The following is a 16,359-nucleotide window of genomic DNA, read 5'->3' on the forward strand; positions in this document are numbered from 1 at the left end:
AAAATGTTAATAAACTGGTCTTCTTACTCCAAACACTATAGGAAGCAACGACCGTTGGGAAACAATTGGATTACTTTCAACTATGACCACCAGAAAGTAATAAAACAGAATTTTAAACATATTTTTACTACAACGAATGCGTTAACGACAAAATAACACATAGTGGATTCCTGACCCATGGACCACTACAAACTAAAAATACCAGCATATACGTCTATAGTTATAGGCGAGATAAAACTCTCAGTTCCATCCGAGACGCACTGACACGAAAAAGTGTTGTAACAGAAAACGTAAATGTCGTACCATGCAGCGAAAACTCTATTAGGAACTGAGCGGTAACTATATCGATTCGGAAACTGATAGCAGCCACATACTGTACTGTAAAGTTTGACAATTGCCCCTGCCCGTCCCAACACCCCCCTCCCCCACAACAAAAAACAAGAAAACATCCAGCCTAGTAAATACGATGTATCATGTTCTTACGAAATGTAATGAAGGCCAGTTTGGTTTTTAAAAGAGAGGGAGAGAGATTGTATGCGTAGCTTATTGCACCACTTTACACCAGTTCAGCACATATGCCACATAACCCCATGAGGCTATGCCAATAGAGTCAGAAGAGGCCTGGAAGTAGAATTTAATATAATGTATAAATGCATATGATAAAATATGGAAAATTCAAGGAAATTCAAGATCGCACCATAGCGTATGTCTTCATTTCTTTTTCATCTTTTATAAATTGCTGATCGGAATGGCTGTCCATAAAAAAGCAGCAATACGCCATAAAATATTAAATGTAAATCAAAGATTAACAACATCAAATAACTTTAGAGATGTCATGAAGTTGTTGACTGACCTGACTCTTACTCAAGAAGCATCCTGCAACCCCTGCTGCAGAGAGACATCAAAGTGACTTTGAGTCATCATTTCGAGCTTCTACACAAAGACGGTACTCAAAACGCTGGCAAAAAAAAAAAAAATCGTGACTACAGCAATAGGTAACATGAGATTTTTAAACTTCATGGAAACCGGATTGCGATTTAACAGCGAGTTAACGTGATTATTTATATTAAAAAGTTGATTTTTATTACATTTAATACGAATTTTCTTTCAGGATTATTTTATTTAACCATATAACGGATTCATTTGAATTTTGATAATATTCTTTGTTATCTGGAATAAAGCCAAGCCAGAACCATTCGGAAACAAACATGGCCGCGACAAATCACAACAGTTGCTCAGCCATCTTGGAAATGAGTACAAGAATATTGGTGTGGCTCCTGTAATTTATGACTGAACATCCTAGTGGAACGAGGAATTAGTATTTCTGGAGTGTCCGGATTAAACTAAATAAGGTGCTGAATCGTTCTGTGCATTTTTGGTATTCAAATCCGCGTGTTACGGGAGTAGTTAGCAGATAAATATGTAAGACTTTCCTTATGTTATTGTTGTAGCTTTCTAGCATACGTATGCAGAGGAAGAGTTCAAGCTAAGCTAGAGTAAATACAATATATGACTATCTAGCACACAGTGAGGGTGTCGCAGTTGACGTAAATTTATTGTTATCTCTTGCAAGTAGGTAAGATTAACGTTAATTAGAGGCGATGGCATTGTAGCCTATCCTAGATAGCCTAACCCCACCGGGGTTGCCTAAACATCGAAGGGGAGGCCTACATTATTGTATCGGCACTTGACCACAGTTGGACGAGTTATCACAACTTAATGTATAATGTGAGTTTTTAGCTTTTCAGAACTGGTTTTGAAAGTTTTTCAATTCTGGTGTAGTAGAATAGGCTGGTTGTATAGCATATTCAGCTACACCAGAATTTGAGGCTGTTCACTTGAAGGGACTTGCACGACCTAGGCTGAGTAGCTGAGGTTATCTTGACCAACGGGAGGCGTAGGCTATAGGCCTAGGGTAGTATGCATAGCCTAGTAGGGAGACAGGGATATTCAGTGTTATCTTGACGGTGGGGGGGGCGGGGGGGGGCAAGGGAAAGTGAACCCCCTCGGCCAGGTCAGGGTGCCCAGTAAAACTTTAGGAGCGCCTACAGTTTTGGTCGGCAAGGCTGTCGTTTGCCAGTTTTCTAGTTGGGACCCACCACCAGATGGCAGCAGGTTCCGACTAGGAAACTGGTGGATGAATACAAACGAGATGGTGGCGTTTCGGAAGCTAATGGGTACCAGCATTTTCTTAACGGACAGACCTAACCTTTCCCATAGCACCAGGCCCTGACCTAACCAGAAGTAACATAACCTAACCTAACACAGGACAGCGTACCCTAACCTGGCCGGGAGGGCTTCGCCCCTCCTGGACACCCCCCCCCCAGTAAAGCCAGCTAACACAATTCGTCCAAAATGCAAGGTCGTGACCTAACCAGAACGAACCGACCTAACCTTAAACAAGATGGCATGCCCTGACCTGGCCAGGGGAGCTTTGCCCCCCCTGACCCCCCCCAGGAAGCCACTAAAATGTGTAACCAGAAATTGATAAGAAACCGCACTTACCTTAGTAGAAGTCGGAATCATTGGAAAAATCGGACAGCGGCTCGATTCTTCTTCGCTTTTGGGCTGGGACGGCTGGTTTTGGCGTGATTTGGACGGCTGGAACAAGCGGAACAGGGACGGTGTAATTGGCGAATCCATTTGTACGGCGACGTCTCAGGATTGTTGGGTTTCAGCGAGTAAAGCGTAAAGAGCGTTCGTCATTGCACAGCACTGCTAAGTCTAGGATAGTCACCGGGCTTGCGGCGGCAAATTGCATGTGGGAGGGATGCGCAGACTAGATGGACGACATCTTGGCAAACTGGCAAGAGACTGGGGCACGCGGGTCGTGGAGTCGCGAGCAGGGTTGGGTTGCGGAACTACTTACCTTGGCGGAGTTATTGTAGCCCGGGCAGAAGGTGTTACATGGCCTGGGTACCTAAACTGTAAACTACCCAAACTTTACAATAGTTGTGCGGCCTGATTCCTGCCAGACCTAACCAGGTCTTACCTACCTAACCTAGCTTAGGGCAGTGTGCCCTGACCTGCCCGGGGGAGGCTTTGCTCCCCCTCGACCCCCAAAAAACCGGAACCTGTCCCGGTTGGCGACTGGCGGGAACCAGGCCGCGCAGCTATCGTGAAGTTTTATCCAGAGCCCAAAGTTAGGGTAGGAAGGCAAGTTCTAGTTAGGTTAGAACATGGCATTCTGGGAAAGGTCAGGATTTCTCAAGCCTACCCCTGTCTCCCCACAATGAATTCGCTCCTAGCCCTAGGCTGTGTAAATCATGAGTAGTTTGCAGAATGTTGGGATCAGGCTCCAATGCTGCTTGGGGGTTCCAGGAGGGGCGAAGCCTTCTTGGCCAGATCAGGGTATGTGGTTAGGAAGGTAAGGTCTGGTGGGTAGTTTGCAGAACAACGGGAGCATGCTCCAATAGTACTGAGGGGACGTCCAGGGGAGGACGAAGCCTTCCTGGCCGAGTCAGGGCACAGCGCCCTAAGTGATGTTAGGAAGGTAAGGTCTGGTTAGGTCAGGAAATGGCATTCTAGAAAAGGTTAGGTTTGTTTTCATTTGAGTAACTTGTTCCCGTCATTCTACACTCACCTCGGCAGTAAAACTGAAAACTATTACTGCATCCCTCTGGTTCAGTTACCACCAGTTTACGTGCAAGACGGGCACCTTGTTTTGTACCAGCCCCTTGGGGATGAGCATAAAAACACAAGCAAGAGATGGTAAATATTGTAAACCTAAACACAAGATAAATATGATCAAAAGCATAAATGAAAGGAGGTAATTATTCTGATCAGTGAATGGAAGCTTAATCGATTGTCTCTGATGTTTAATGTTACTTTTGGGGGGGTGGGATCCAGGGTGGGGCGAAGCTTCCCCAGCCAGGTCAGGGCTTGGTGCCCTAAGTGAGGTTAGGAAGGCAAGGTCTGGTTAGGTCAGGACCTGACATTCTAGGAAAGGTTATGTTTGTTTTTGTCTTGGAACCTGTTCTTATCGTTCTACACTGGCCCTGGGTAGTTGGCAGAATGACAGGAGCATGCTCCACTAGGGGAGGGCGAAGCCTTCTCGGCCAGGTCAGGGCACGGCTTCCTAAGTGACTTTAGTATGGTAAGGTCTCATTAGGTCAGGACATGGCATTCCAGGAAAAGTTAGGTATATTTTCATCTGCAGAACTTGTTCCCTTCGTTCTGCATTCCCCCTGACAGTAAAACTGAAGACTACTACTGTGTTCCTCTGGTTCAGTAACTACCAGTTTACATGTAAGATGGGCTCCATGCTTAGTACCAGTCCCATGGGGATTAGCGTAAAAACAAGCAGACGGTAAATATCATAACCAAAAGACATTTACATGATTAGAAGCATAAATAAAAGGTGGTAAATATTCCGATCAGCAACTGGCAGGAACCAGACCACAGTGGTAGGCTTCAGTTTTACCTAGTCCTATCCCAATTTGTGTCTTAACTCGTATCTAATTCGTGTTTGACCTAGGACAAAAGACTCATGGTATTAAGCTTATGCTGTAGTTTACCGTCAGCCTTTTGTCCTAGGCCATTGCCCTTAATCATCAGAATTGAAGGGGCATAACTTTGTTTTCATTGTACAAGACAGAGGCCAGTAACAATCTTGAGTTAAATTATTAACAAACATTGCTAATTATTGATTGGTAATGGAAGAGGTTTCAAGGATATTTAAGAAGGGTTGTTTTTATGTCAATAACAGTCTGACTTAAATTATTTGTAAACATCGCTAACTATTAATTGGTAGTGAAAGAGATTTTGCAAGAATATTTAAGAAAGGTTGTTTTAATATCAGTATATACTCTTGCAAAATGTTACTAGGCTAAGTGAAGTATTGGTTGCTTGGATGTATTCTCTCTAGAGCAAGTTAGGTTAGGTTGGGTTGCTGTCTGGTCAAAACCCAGTGACCTAGGGTAGGTTAGGATGTATCCCTGTAGAAAGATAGTTCATCTGGTGTATTTCCATGATTTTAGTAATTATTTTTGTGAATTTTTAAAGGAAACCAAGGCCTGGTTTGTTGAATTTTAGGGGAATAGGAAGGGAATTGCAAACTGCAGTAGTAGTTTACGAATAAAATAGACCAGAATTGTTTGAAATGCCAACAAAACTATTGCAAAAAATAATTCTTCGGAAAAAACACTCATAAACTGTTGGAAAAATAATCCTTTTGCAATAAAACACTGCTGTGTCAGCTTTCAAAATTTTACCACAATCTGTAGACAGAATGGGCAACAGTTAAGGTGGTCAGACAGTTGTAGCACTTAAAAACTATTGATTTAAATAAACAATATTGTTTAAAACACCTAAAGCACAAGGTAAATATGAATCATGTATTTGGTGAGATGCTGTTACATCATATAACCTTAAGGGTGGGCTAATTCACAAAATGAAATTAGTCTAGTCTAGGATTGATCTACAGTAGATTAGACTAACCTACTGAGGCCTTGAGAGAGAGACCAGCTCGATTCATCTGCATTTGACAGTGTCAGAAACATAGAGTTAGACGAGCTTGGCAAACTACCTGCATTTTTTTTATTAAATGAAGAGTATTGTAGCAGTTGCTATGAAGTGTTAGGTTAGGCCCATAAGACTAATTGTATAAACCAGCCTGGCTAGGCCTGTTAGGTACCATGCATGGTGTAGCAATCCCTTTCCGGTGTGGCTTAGGTGCTACACGTATCAGTGCCGGTTACAGACGGATTGTAGCATGCACCCCATCCAGCACATTCCCAATGCCAAATGAGTCTTTCACAGGTTTGATGCCTGTTGCCTGATCTGGTAGTGCCTGTGTCTAGTACTTGTGCCTTTCTCTGTTCTGACTCCCGAATGGGACTTGAGGAAATGATTGTTCATTCCCTTGAGGTTAACGCTAGAAGCATTTCAATGGAAAACCAGTCTCTTTTGCATTTTTCCTAGAATTTTTTCCCAGCAGCCCCCCCTCCCTCTGAGGGAATCATGGTATTATGACATGAGCTTTCCTCTGAGTACAGAGGAACCTTCTCAATTCTTAGAGAATCACAGTATTCCTTTATTTAGATATACAGAATGTTAATTAGTGAAAGGTAGCCGAGGGTGCCATTAGCAAAGATAATATGAGGTGCTTCTCAACTTTCCAGGTTGGCTGAGGTTAGATTTAAACATTTACTTTCAGTTAGGTTTAGACTTGATGCCTATAATAGGGGATAAAAGTTCTATTTGAAATTGATTTGAATTAGAACTGAAAGTTGAACAATCACATTGCAATCTAAGGTTGGGATTAAAATAGCTCGTTATCAGAAAAATACCATAAACCCTCATTTGCTGTCAGTTAAGATGAGAGAGATTTTGGCCATTGATGCTTCTGTGTTGATCTCAATCTAATGGTAGTTCTGTTAGGTTATTGTTGGTTTTATTTTGGTAATTTTATATATAATATAATTTTTGCATGGAATACTGTATGTGCATTATTTATATAAAATTTTTTGTTTTCTTCAGGATGTCAGACAGTGATGCAAGTTTTCACTCGGACTCCGAGGTGGAGAAATCCGGTGGAGGGAGTGATAGTGAAGTAAGTTTATTCCAGAGTTTTAAATCCTTCATTATGTGTTAATAGTGCAATGCTCATTCTTGCAAGAATACAAGTGTTAATACCATGTGGAAATCTTTCTGGTAAAGGATTTGACAATTTATTTTAGTTTGAAATTTTTCCATTTTTTATCCATACAACAGGGAGAGACACGACGTAGCCGTAGTCGTAGTGGCAGTGGCAGTAGACGCGGTTCTCCCAGCAGGAGTAGAAGCCGGAGTGCAAGTGGTAGCAGAAGTCGCAGCAGAAGCCGTTCTGGAAGCCGTAGCAGAAGTAGGAGTAGGAGCCGCAGCCAGAGCAGAAGTAGGAGCCGTAGTAGAAGCCGAAGTAGAAGCAGAAGCAGGAGCCGATCTGTAAGGTCAGATGAAGCAATGGAAGCTAGAAGTGGAGAGGAAGAAGTCAGTGGTGATGAAGAACCAGCTGATGGAGAAGACCTTGCAAATTCTGTGAGTGACATATGTTTTGAGTTCACATAGTCCATGGAATAGCACTATGGCACTGATAACTGAGTGCTTACTATACTGTACTACCATGTGGGTAATTGCAAAAATTTTTTGGAAGAATAAATGTAGTTAGAGATACCAGATTATCAGACTTTAAGGCTGTGCTGGCAACAAAGTGACTAATGCTTACTCAACCTCAGCTCATGCATTTGTTCCGACACGATATACAAACCGTTGGTCCTTTACATCAGGAATTACTTTCAGCATAGGCTGGAAACGGCTGTTGAACTTTTGAACAAGGTCGTTAGGCAGTTAACTACCGTCCGTGAGATGGGAGTACCGCCTGCCCGGATGTAAACATTCCAATTTGCTTCCGGCCATCGTAGAGTGCGGACGTTGTTTTTCACTCTCTGCCTAACTGCCCTTCAGCTTTCTCGGTGGGATTTTTCCTTATTTTTTTGAATGATGAATGTTAATAAGCCTTCTAAACCCTCCTATCCCCAGAGTGTGTGTCCTGGGGTAGGAGGCAAAAGATGTAATACCTTTCGTTCTAGCGTCAACAAGGACCCACACGCCCTTTGCCCAACTTGCAGGGGATGTGTGTGTTCACGCAATGCTCCTTATAGCGAGTGTTGTACCTGGTCTCCCGAGCAATGGAAGAGGTTCGAAGGGAGGAGACGCTACCGTCGGAAGCCCGTCAAGGAATCGTCTGAGGGTAACACGCCCCTGACGACGCCAGTGGTGGCTAATGTGTTGGGATCGTTTGTCCCTCCCTGCGAACTTCCCCTACTTGCTCCCTCTCCCTCGGGTGAGGACTCCCCCTCCCCTTCCTCATTAGTTTCATCGGGTGTGGAAGGGCGTGGGGGGACAGTTGATCAGGACATCCTCTCAGGGGCCTCTCCTCGCTCTGGGGGCGAAATTTTTCCCCAGAGCGAGCGGAGGCTTCCCATTTTGACCCGACTGTTTCCTCAGGTTTTGGGGTGGAGGATCCTATGGACCAGGTATTGGACTTGTCTTCTGCCTGGCTACACCTGGGTCTACCTGGCGTTCCGTCACTGGAGGGCCTGGTGTCCCACCTGTCTGGCGCTCCAGTGACAACCCACTCGGCTACCTGTGGTCCCCCTGGTTGCTCCTGAGTCTTCGGCTGCTCCTGCATGGTTTGGGGACCTGACCTCGATCCTGAGGAAGATGGCGAAGAAGAAGTCAAAGAAGAGATCACGGAAGGTGTCGTCGCCTTCGTCTTCGTCTGCTGCCTCTTCTTCCTCTTCTCCTTCTGAGGCTACGCAGCTGAAGAAGAAGCCTGCCTCTCCCCACCCAGAGGTCTCGCACCAAGAACTCTAAGGGACTGCCTCCTTCCACAGGAAAGACAGTGGGATCTCTCGCTGGCTCTTCCCGATCCATGGATCAGGGAACCACTGCTCTGGCCCCCAGGTTAGTTGCATCGGGAACCAAGGGCGTGCAGACCACAGTCTGCACTCCCCCTGCTGCGCCGAAGAAACCTGCTTCTAAGGCCAGCGGGTCCATGTCGGACACTTGCAAATCGCTCAAAGTACCCAGGTTTCCAAGGAGACCCACGTACCCCAGTCTGGTACGGGAGAAACCTCTTTCCGTACGGACTCGGGCGTGGGGTGAGAGAAAGAGTCCGGGCATGCAGGTGCACCGGTTCCTCGAGTCTGGACACCTGGAGAAGCAGAGAAGAGGTCCCCTACTCAGTCTTCCTGAGAGGTTACTGCCTTGAAGAAGACTGGGGCGTGTCTAGAGGACAGCGCAAGTTCACGCCAGCCAGCTGCGCGCTCGACTCCTCCCAGTCCCTGGCCACGTCTGCGTGGCCAGCCTGGCTCGGGGGAGACGAGCACGCGGCTCGACTCACGAGCCGCTCCGCTCTCCTCGGGAGACTGCTTAGCCCAGGTTTAAGCTCTCTCCTCGACCCGGGCTGCCACCACCACCGCGGGTTGGTGATCACTCCCGGCTTGCTGCCCCTGTTGGTTCTGCCAGCAGGGTCAGTGGGAGTGCCCGATCCTCCTTGCCTGTCCCCTCTACCTCCTGGGCTCCTTCCAGGGGGCGCGAGTTGGACAGGAGGAATTCTGGCGAGTTGTCTCCCTAGAGTTCTACCTCGGGAGCGTACATGCCTGGCTCGGTCCTCAGTTCGACCAGGTCTTACGCCCACGTGGTGCAGGAAGGATCATGGGGTCTGTCGAGGTTCTCCCTCCTGCAGGGAGAGTAGATTGGGAGGACCACACCCTGGAAGGACTCGAGGGTCCTCTCCCCCAGGATGCGGACACCCCCGAGATACAGAGGACGTTTCCTGAGGTTATTGTGCTGATTCGTCAGCACAACGACCTCAGGGAAGGGACCACGGCCTCATCTGTGGATCGTCTGTCGCACCTCGAATCCTACTGGGGACCTAAGAAGGAACCCAAGGCTTCGGTGGGGCTGCTGTGGTCACGCTTGCTGAGGGGTTCCTCAATCAAGTGAATGGTCTTGTGTCTAGCCAAGACAATTCGCTCAGATCGAACCGCTAGGACAAGCTTCTTCCCCCTCCTCTGCCTCGCCAGAAGCGCTTCTACGCTCTGTCGGAGAGGGCATTGCCGTCTAAGCAGGTAGACCCAGACCTGGTTCGTCTAGATCCGGGTCTTACGTAGCAGCAACTTACTGCAGAGAGCATCTCCCTCTCAGGCAATCTCCTGGCTCGATCTGTGGTCCTTCACAGTATTCAAGGTGGCTGCTTCCTCAGGCGCTTGCGCACCCAGGGAGGACTCCACCTTCGGGAGACTATGCCAGTATGGAGGTAGGGCCATCTCCCAGACAGCAAACCTGCAGGCTAACCTGGTCCTGAAGCGAAGGGACGCTGTTCTTTCTCGCTTCTCCAGGTCCATGGGGCCCGAGTCGGCAGTGACCCTGCGGAATGGACCGTTGCTGGGTTCTGCCTCTCTCTTCCCTAGGGAGTTGGTGGATGCTGCGGTGGATAAACGCCGGGCCAGTGATAGCGACCGTCTTGTCCACCAAGCAGTGGCCAAGACCTCCGGGTCTTCGCGTTTCACTGCGGCCAGGCCCTCAGGTCAGGCTAGTACTTCCTCGGCCCCTAAGAAGTCCCAGTCTTCGAAGGGGTCCCGTGGAAACACCCAGCCTTCTTCTTCCTCTAGAAAGAGCGGGTCTTCCCGCCCCTTTCAGCCCGCTTTCCAATCTGGAAAAGGGGCAAGGGGAAGAAGAAGGGGAAACGCTGGAGACAGCGTTCCCCCCCAAATGCTGCTGAAGGTGGGGTGTGCCTGTCGAGCCATTGGGCAACATGGCAGTGACACGGAGCCGAGACCTGGATAGTGGATGTCCTTCGGGAGGGATATCTACTACCCTTTGAGTCTCTACCTCCCCTCACCTACTCTCCGGTCCATGTCCACACATACGTCCAAGGAACTCTGAAGGACTCTGCACTACTGCAAGAAGTGCAAGTCATGCTGAGCAAGGGTGCTGTGGAAGTCATGTCAGACCAGTCTCCAGGCTTTTACAGCCATGTCTTTCTTGTAGAGAAAGCCACAGGGGGATGGAGACCAGTCATAGACCTCTCTCCCTTGAACCGATTTGTTTGCCAGACTCGGTTCACAATGGAAACAGCGCGATCCGTGCTTTCTTCTATCAGGGAGAACGACTTCATGCTTACGGTGGACTTGAAGAATGCGTATTTTCAAATACCCATTCATCCGTCCTCTCGCAAGTACCTCCGCTTTATCCTCGGGGAGACAGTCTTCCAATTCAGGGCACTCTGCTTCGGGCTCTCGACTGCGCCCAGGTATTCACGAGAGGCTTCTTTCTCGTGTCAGCTTGGGCCCACTCGCACGGGATACATCTGTTGAGGTATCTTGACGACTGGCTCGTCCTGGCGAGCTCCCGCTCACAGCTGCTACAAGACAGGGATCAACTCCTCGAGTTTTGCCGCGATCTTGGGATCTTGGTGAAGCTCGAGAAGTCAGATCTCACCCCCAAGCAGAGGATAAAGTACCTGGGCATATTGATAGGCTTGGTGGCAGCGAAGATCTTTCCCTCGGATTCTCGTATCAGCGGTTCAGGCAGGCAACACAGCTGTTCCTGTCATGAGAGGAGCAGCCAGCCCGGCAATGGCAAGTCGTCATTGGTCACCTGTTGTCGCTGGAGAAGCTGGTACCTCATGGGCGTCTTCACCTGCGGTCCCTACAGTGGAGGCTAAAGGAGTATTGGTCCCAGTCCCGAGACCCCCAGTCCTTCCCCATCCCTCTTTCTGAGGAGGTGAGAGAGGACCTTCGCTGGTGGATGGACGACAGGAACCTCTTGATAGGAGTATCCCTGCATACTCCCCCTCCGGACATGCTGCTGTTCTCAGACCGAGGGATGGAGTGCACACCTGGAGGAGTTGCTGACTTCGGGAGTGTGGCATCGAGACGACAAGCACCTTCACATCAACATCCTCGAACTCAAGGCAACCTTCCTGGCTCTCCAAGAGTTCTGGGGTCAAGTGATGGGACACTCCATGGTACTGATGAGCGACAATACCATGGTAGTGGCAAACATCAACAAGCAGGGGGTGCCTAGTGTCCCTCCCGCTCCACCAGTTGACAATGCACTCGGTAGAGCTGTCAGCCAGGTACATTACAGGCAAGAGGAATGTTGTGGCAGACAAGCTCAGCCGCCAGAATCTGTTGGTAGGAACCGAATGGTCCCTTCACTTTGAAGTGACGTAAAGGCTATTCGACCTGTGGGGGCATCTAGTCATCGACCTGTTTGCCACCCGGCACAACAGAAAACTCCAGGTCTTCTGCTCGGTCGTGCCGGACCCATGGGCCGCTGCAGAGGACGTGTTCCAGCACCCATGGGACGACCTCGACGTTTACGCCTTTTCTCCGTTCTGTCTGATTCACCGAGTGATCAACCAAGTGATGATCACTCCGAATCTCAGAATGATTCTGGTGGCACCCAAATGGCCGCAGGCCGTTTGGTATCCCGACCTGCTAGCTCTCCATTCCGAGGCGCCGAGAGAGATCCCCCCCAAGGCCCAACCTGCTGTGTCAACCCCACGTAGAGTGGTACCACCAGGCAGTGCAGTCCCTGTGTCTACACGGCTGGAGGTTATCCACCATCTCCTGCGAGTGAGAGGCTTTTTGCATCGCGCAGCAACAGAGATGGCCGGGTACCTCAGACGATCCTCCGCAGCGGTATACCAGGGAAAGTGGTCCGTCTTCTGTGGTTGGTGTCATCGACGCGGTATCTCTCTGGTCAGAGCTACTATTCAGCAGGTCACAGATTTCCTTGTCTTCCTTCATCGAGAGAAGCTTCCATCCGTTTCAGCTGTGAAAGGCTACCGTCCCGCACCCAGCCTAGTCTTGCGGCTGAAAGGAGTAGACATCTCTTCCTCCTTCAAGATTTCCCTACTGATGAGAAGCTTCGAAAGGTCTTGCCCACCCAGGGATCTCAGGTCCCCTGTGTGGGATGTGACTCTTGTTCTAAGGACCCTGACTCATGCACATTACGAGCCTTTGCGAGAGTCGTCAGACAGGGATCTAACCCTCAAGACCATCTTTCTGTTGGCCCTGGCATCGGCGAAGAGAGTTGGCAAACTACACCGATTTTTCTTCGATGTTAAACACTCGAGGGGATGGGGATCAGTTACACTCGATTTTGTCCTGGATTTCGTAGCGAAGACTCAGAATCCTTCGGTCCCTGACGCATGGTTCGAATCCTTCACGATCCCCTCCCTAGAGGACTTTGTAGGTAATGAACCAGACAAGATGCTACTGTGTCCTGTTAGAGTGCTGCGGCGCTATCTGAAGAGGACTGGACGTCTCCGGCCTGAGTGTCAACGACTCTTCGTTAGTACTGGCTTGACCAAGAAAGAAGTGTCCAAGAACACCATCACTTTCTGGCTTCATGAGACGATGAGAGCGTATTCTGCTGCAGGAGAAGACGACACCGGTACGCTTCATCCGAGAGCTCACGAAGTCCCCAATACCACAGTATTGGGCCGTCCCTCGCATTCCGGAAGAATATGTCGGTTCTGCAGGTGCTGAAGGCGGGTGTGTGGTCCCAACAGACTACCTTCACCTCCTTCTGCCTCTGGGATGTTGCTCACAAGTCCTTGGACACTTTTTACTTGGGTCCTGTGGTGGCTGCTCAACAAGTTGTGTAGCTTACCCGGCTCCTCTAACAGGACAGGTTGCATCTCGCCTAAGATATATTGTTGTGATTGGGAGAATGAATGTGGAGTGACTGGCCTCTCTTCTTTCTCCCCATCCTGGCTCTCTTCCCACGGGCAGGGAGCGGACGTACCATTACATGCTGGATCTGGCAGTCGATGCAGGTAAGAACCCAACAGGAGCTCCCATTCTATTTTCCGTTCAGGATGATAGAAGCAACCCCACTCCTTCCCATTGCAAGGGGGGGAAGGAGACCATGACTGTAAGACAAACCCAATGTCTGTGATTGCCTTAATGTCATCTGACTCCAAGTTCTTCCTAGCCTACTTTGCATGAACTGACGATTCCTCTTACATGTAAAGGGACCCAGAAGTCTGACAATTGATCCTGCATTTCTTACAACCCAATCATTTTTGTCAGAGGCAGTTTTCCCTTCCTCGCTCTGTCAACCAGGAAGGGAAGACAAGTTGGTGAACTCCAGTCAGTTCAGGAGACTCACTCAGATTCCTCCCTCCAACCAGTGAGTCTTCCTAATGTAAAGGACCGAGGGTTTGTGTATCGTGTCGGAACAAATCACAATTTTTAAAAGTAAATTGTATTTTCCTAACTATACAAACCCGAGGTCCTTTACATTTCATGCCCACCTCATGCCACCCCTCAATCTGATACCTGGGCCGAAAGGCAAATTGGAATGTTTACATCTGGGCAGGCGGTACTCCTGCCTCCCGGACAGTAGTTAACTGCCTAACCACCTTGTTCGAAAGTTCAACGGCCGTTCCCAGCCTACGCTGAAAGTAATTCCTAATTTAAAAGACCTCGGGTTTGTATAGTTAGGAAAAATACATTTACTTTTAAAAATTGTGATTTTACTATCATGCCAGCTCTCTTTGTTAGTCACTGGAATCCTTCCTTTATTACTCTCTCACTCTCTCTCTCTCTCTCTTCATATCCTCTTGTCAACAACATTTTACACAGCAGCTAATTTTTTAAACATTATAAGACATTTTTAAATATCCTTCAAAACGTGATGGTAGTCTGTGATATCCTGTACAGTTTGTCTGATTTTTCTGGCTCATCTTCTTGACTTGTGGCTGATCTTCTTAACCTGTCAAACTGTGGCTCATCTTCTTAGCCTGTCAAACTCTGGCTTATATTCTTAACCTGTCAAACTGTGGCTCATATAACCTGTCAGACTGTGACTCATATTCTTAACCTGTTAAACTGTGGATCACATTTTTAACCTATCAAACTATGCATATTTATTAATGCCAGTATTGCTAAAGATTTTTTTTATTGATTTATTTGAATAAATTTGTAGCCAAGATCATTTTATATCATCAGTGGCAGCTAGTGTTGGTAGGGTCTGTATTAATTTGAATAGGAAGTGAAAGTAGACTGTGTCCACAAAAAAATTTTTGCTATTCTTTTTGTAAATTATGAAGTTTGATATGCAAAAGTTTCCCTGTTCTATAGTTGAATATCCATTTTCTGTGATCATGTTATAGAATTTTTTCAATTCATCTCTTGTGTATTAATTGTCTGCATTGTTGATCAGGAGTATGATAGTGAAGAAGAAGAGGATGATGATCTGCACCACAAGAAAAAGAAGAAAAGAGGCATAGTTTCAGATTACTTCTTAGATGAAGCAGAGGTCGACGACGATGAAGGGGAAGATGATGAGGATGAGGAGGTAGTAAGGTTTTTTGTTTAATGTTTCCAGATTATTGTGTATGGTATTTATAACTTTGTTTTTTCCATTATTGCACTACATCTTGAATTTGTTTTCCACATCTTTAATGTATGTTTAGCTACTTGTATATCTATAGTTGTTTTATTTACTAAAATTTCCACAGGGTGATGACTATGATTTGCTTGGAAATGAGAAAGAAGAGGTAGGCGTTACTGCCAGAGAAATTGAAGCAAACCGTAGAGCACACAGTGTTTGGGAGTAAGTGGATGGGTTTACCAAGTTATAAGTTCTTTTAATAACCTAGTAGACTGTTCACATTTTTTGCGGGCAAGTTTTTTGCAAAGTTCTCTGTTTATTCTGAATGTACAAATGTTTAATCATTTCTTTGTGAAAATGCTTTACAACTATAGTTTTTAGAATTTAATTAGTTTATTAATGGTCTGCATTAACTGGTATATATTTAACTGTCTTGTTGGATCTTATTGAAGTGAATTACTTTTTCAGCAATGAACGTGAAGAAGAGATTGAAGAATACTACAGACGCAAGTATGCTGAGGAAACATCTGCAGCCATGCGTTTTGGTGAGGGAGGCGAAGAGATGAGTGAGGAGATTACCCAACTGACTCTCCTTCCCGGTGTCAAGTAAGTTTTTAAAAGTGACAAACTTCTGTTCAGTTATGGTAGTTCCTAGCTAAAAAGATGGAATATGATAGTGGATGTCTGTACATACAGGAATTTGAAACGCATAAAGTATTAATGGTATTAGTTTTGCTTTTAGGAGTGTCTTTTTTTCATCTGCAGCTTTTTATGGTACAGTCTCTCTCTCTCTCTCTCTCTCTCTCTCTCTCTCTCTCTCTCTCTCTCTCTCTCTCTCTCTCTCTCTCTCTCTCTCTCTCTCTCTCTCTCTCTCTGTAATTGCAGATTTTTCATCTGATGTTGTTAGTAAGTGAATGACTATGACTCTATATCTCTCTCTCTCTCTCTCATAATTGCAGATTTTTTCTGACTTCGTTAGCAAGCGAATGATTACCCAATTCACTTTGCTTTACGTATTTAATTCTGTTTTGTAAGCTAATACTGGACTCTTATAAACAAAAAATTATCTTTTTCAGGGATCCCAATCTTTGGATGGTGAAGTGTCGCATTGGTGAAGAAAAAATGACTGCTCTGCAGTTGATGAGAAAGATGATCGCTTACCAGTTCACCGATGAGCCATTACAAATTAAATCAGTGGTTGCTCCAGAGGGTGTCAAAGGTTATGTATACATTGAGTCATACAAACAGACCCATGTAAAAGCTGCTATGGAAGGTATCTCAAACCTCAAGCTCGGTACATGGAAACAGACGGTACGTTCCTCAATTTGTTGATTTGGTTTTGAATGGAAATTCTGTTTTATATTGTTAATCTGTTTGTTGACTGATGAGAATGATAATATATGACACTACTGTTTCATGGCACAACATAGATAGCCGTAGAGAATATTTTTTTTTAAATTT

General features: G+C 46.5%; 1 protein-coding gene across 3 annotated transcripts in view; it reads left to right on the forward strand.

Annotated features, from left to right (window-relative positions):
• Window positions 1-1,185: 1,185 nt before the first annotated feature.
• The window catches only part of Spt5 (Transcription elongation factor subunit Spt5), a 55,205-nt gene continuing 40,031 nt past the window's right edge, over window positions 1,186-16,359 (forward strand). Inside the window, exons 1-7 of one of the 3 annotated variants that reach the window (XM_067100869.1) lie at window positions 1,186-1,352; window positions 6,481-6,553; window positions 6,715-7,017; window positions 14,728-14,862; window positions 15,026-15,120; window positions 15,367-15,504; window positions 15,975-16,209. In XM_067100869.1, coding sequence (XP_066956970.1) covers window positions 6,482-6,553; window positions 6,715-7,017; window positions 14,728-14,862; window positions 15,026-15,120; window positions 15,367-15,504; window positions 15,975-16,209 — 978 coding nt within the window. In that variant the 5' untranslated portion in view covers window positions 1,186-1,352; window position 6,481. The other 2 variants (XM_067100098.1, XM_067101563.1) reach the window with 2 other exon arrangements.

The sequence above is a fragment of the Macrobrachium rosenbergii genome, chromosome 1 (genome assembly GCF_040412425.1).
Source record: "Macrobrachium rosenbergii isolate ZJJX-2024 chromosome 1, ASM4041242v1, whole genome shotgun sequence".
NCBI classification, from domain to species: domain Eukaryota; kingdom Metazoa; phylum Arthropoda; class Malacostraca; order Decapoda; family Palaemonidae; genus Macrobrachium; species Macrobrachium rosenbergii.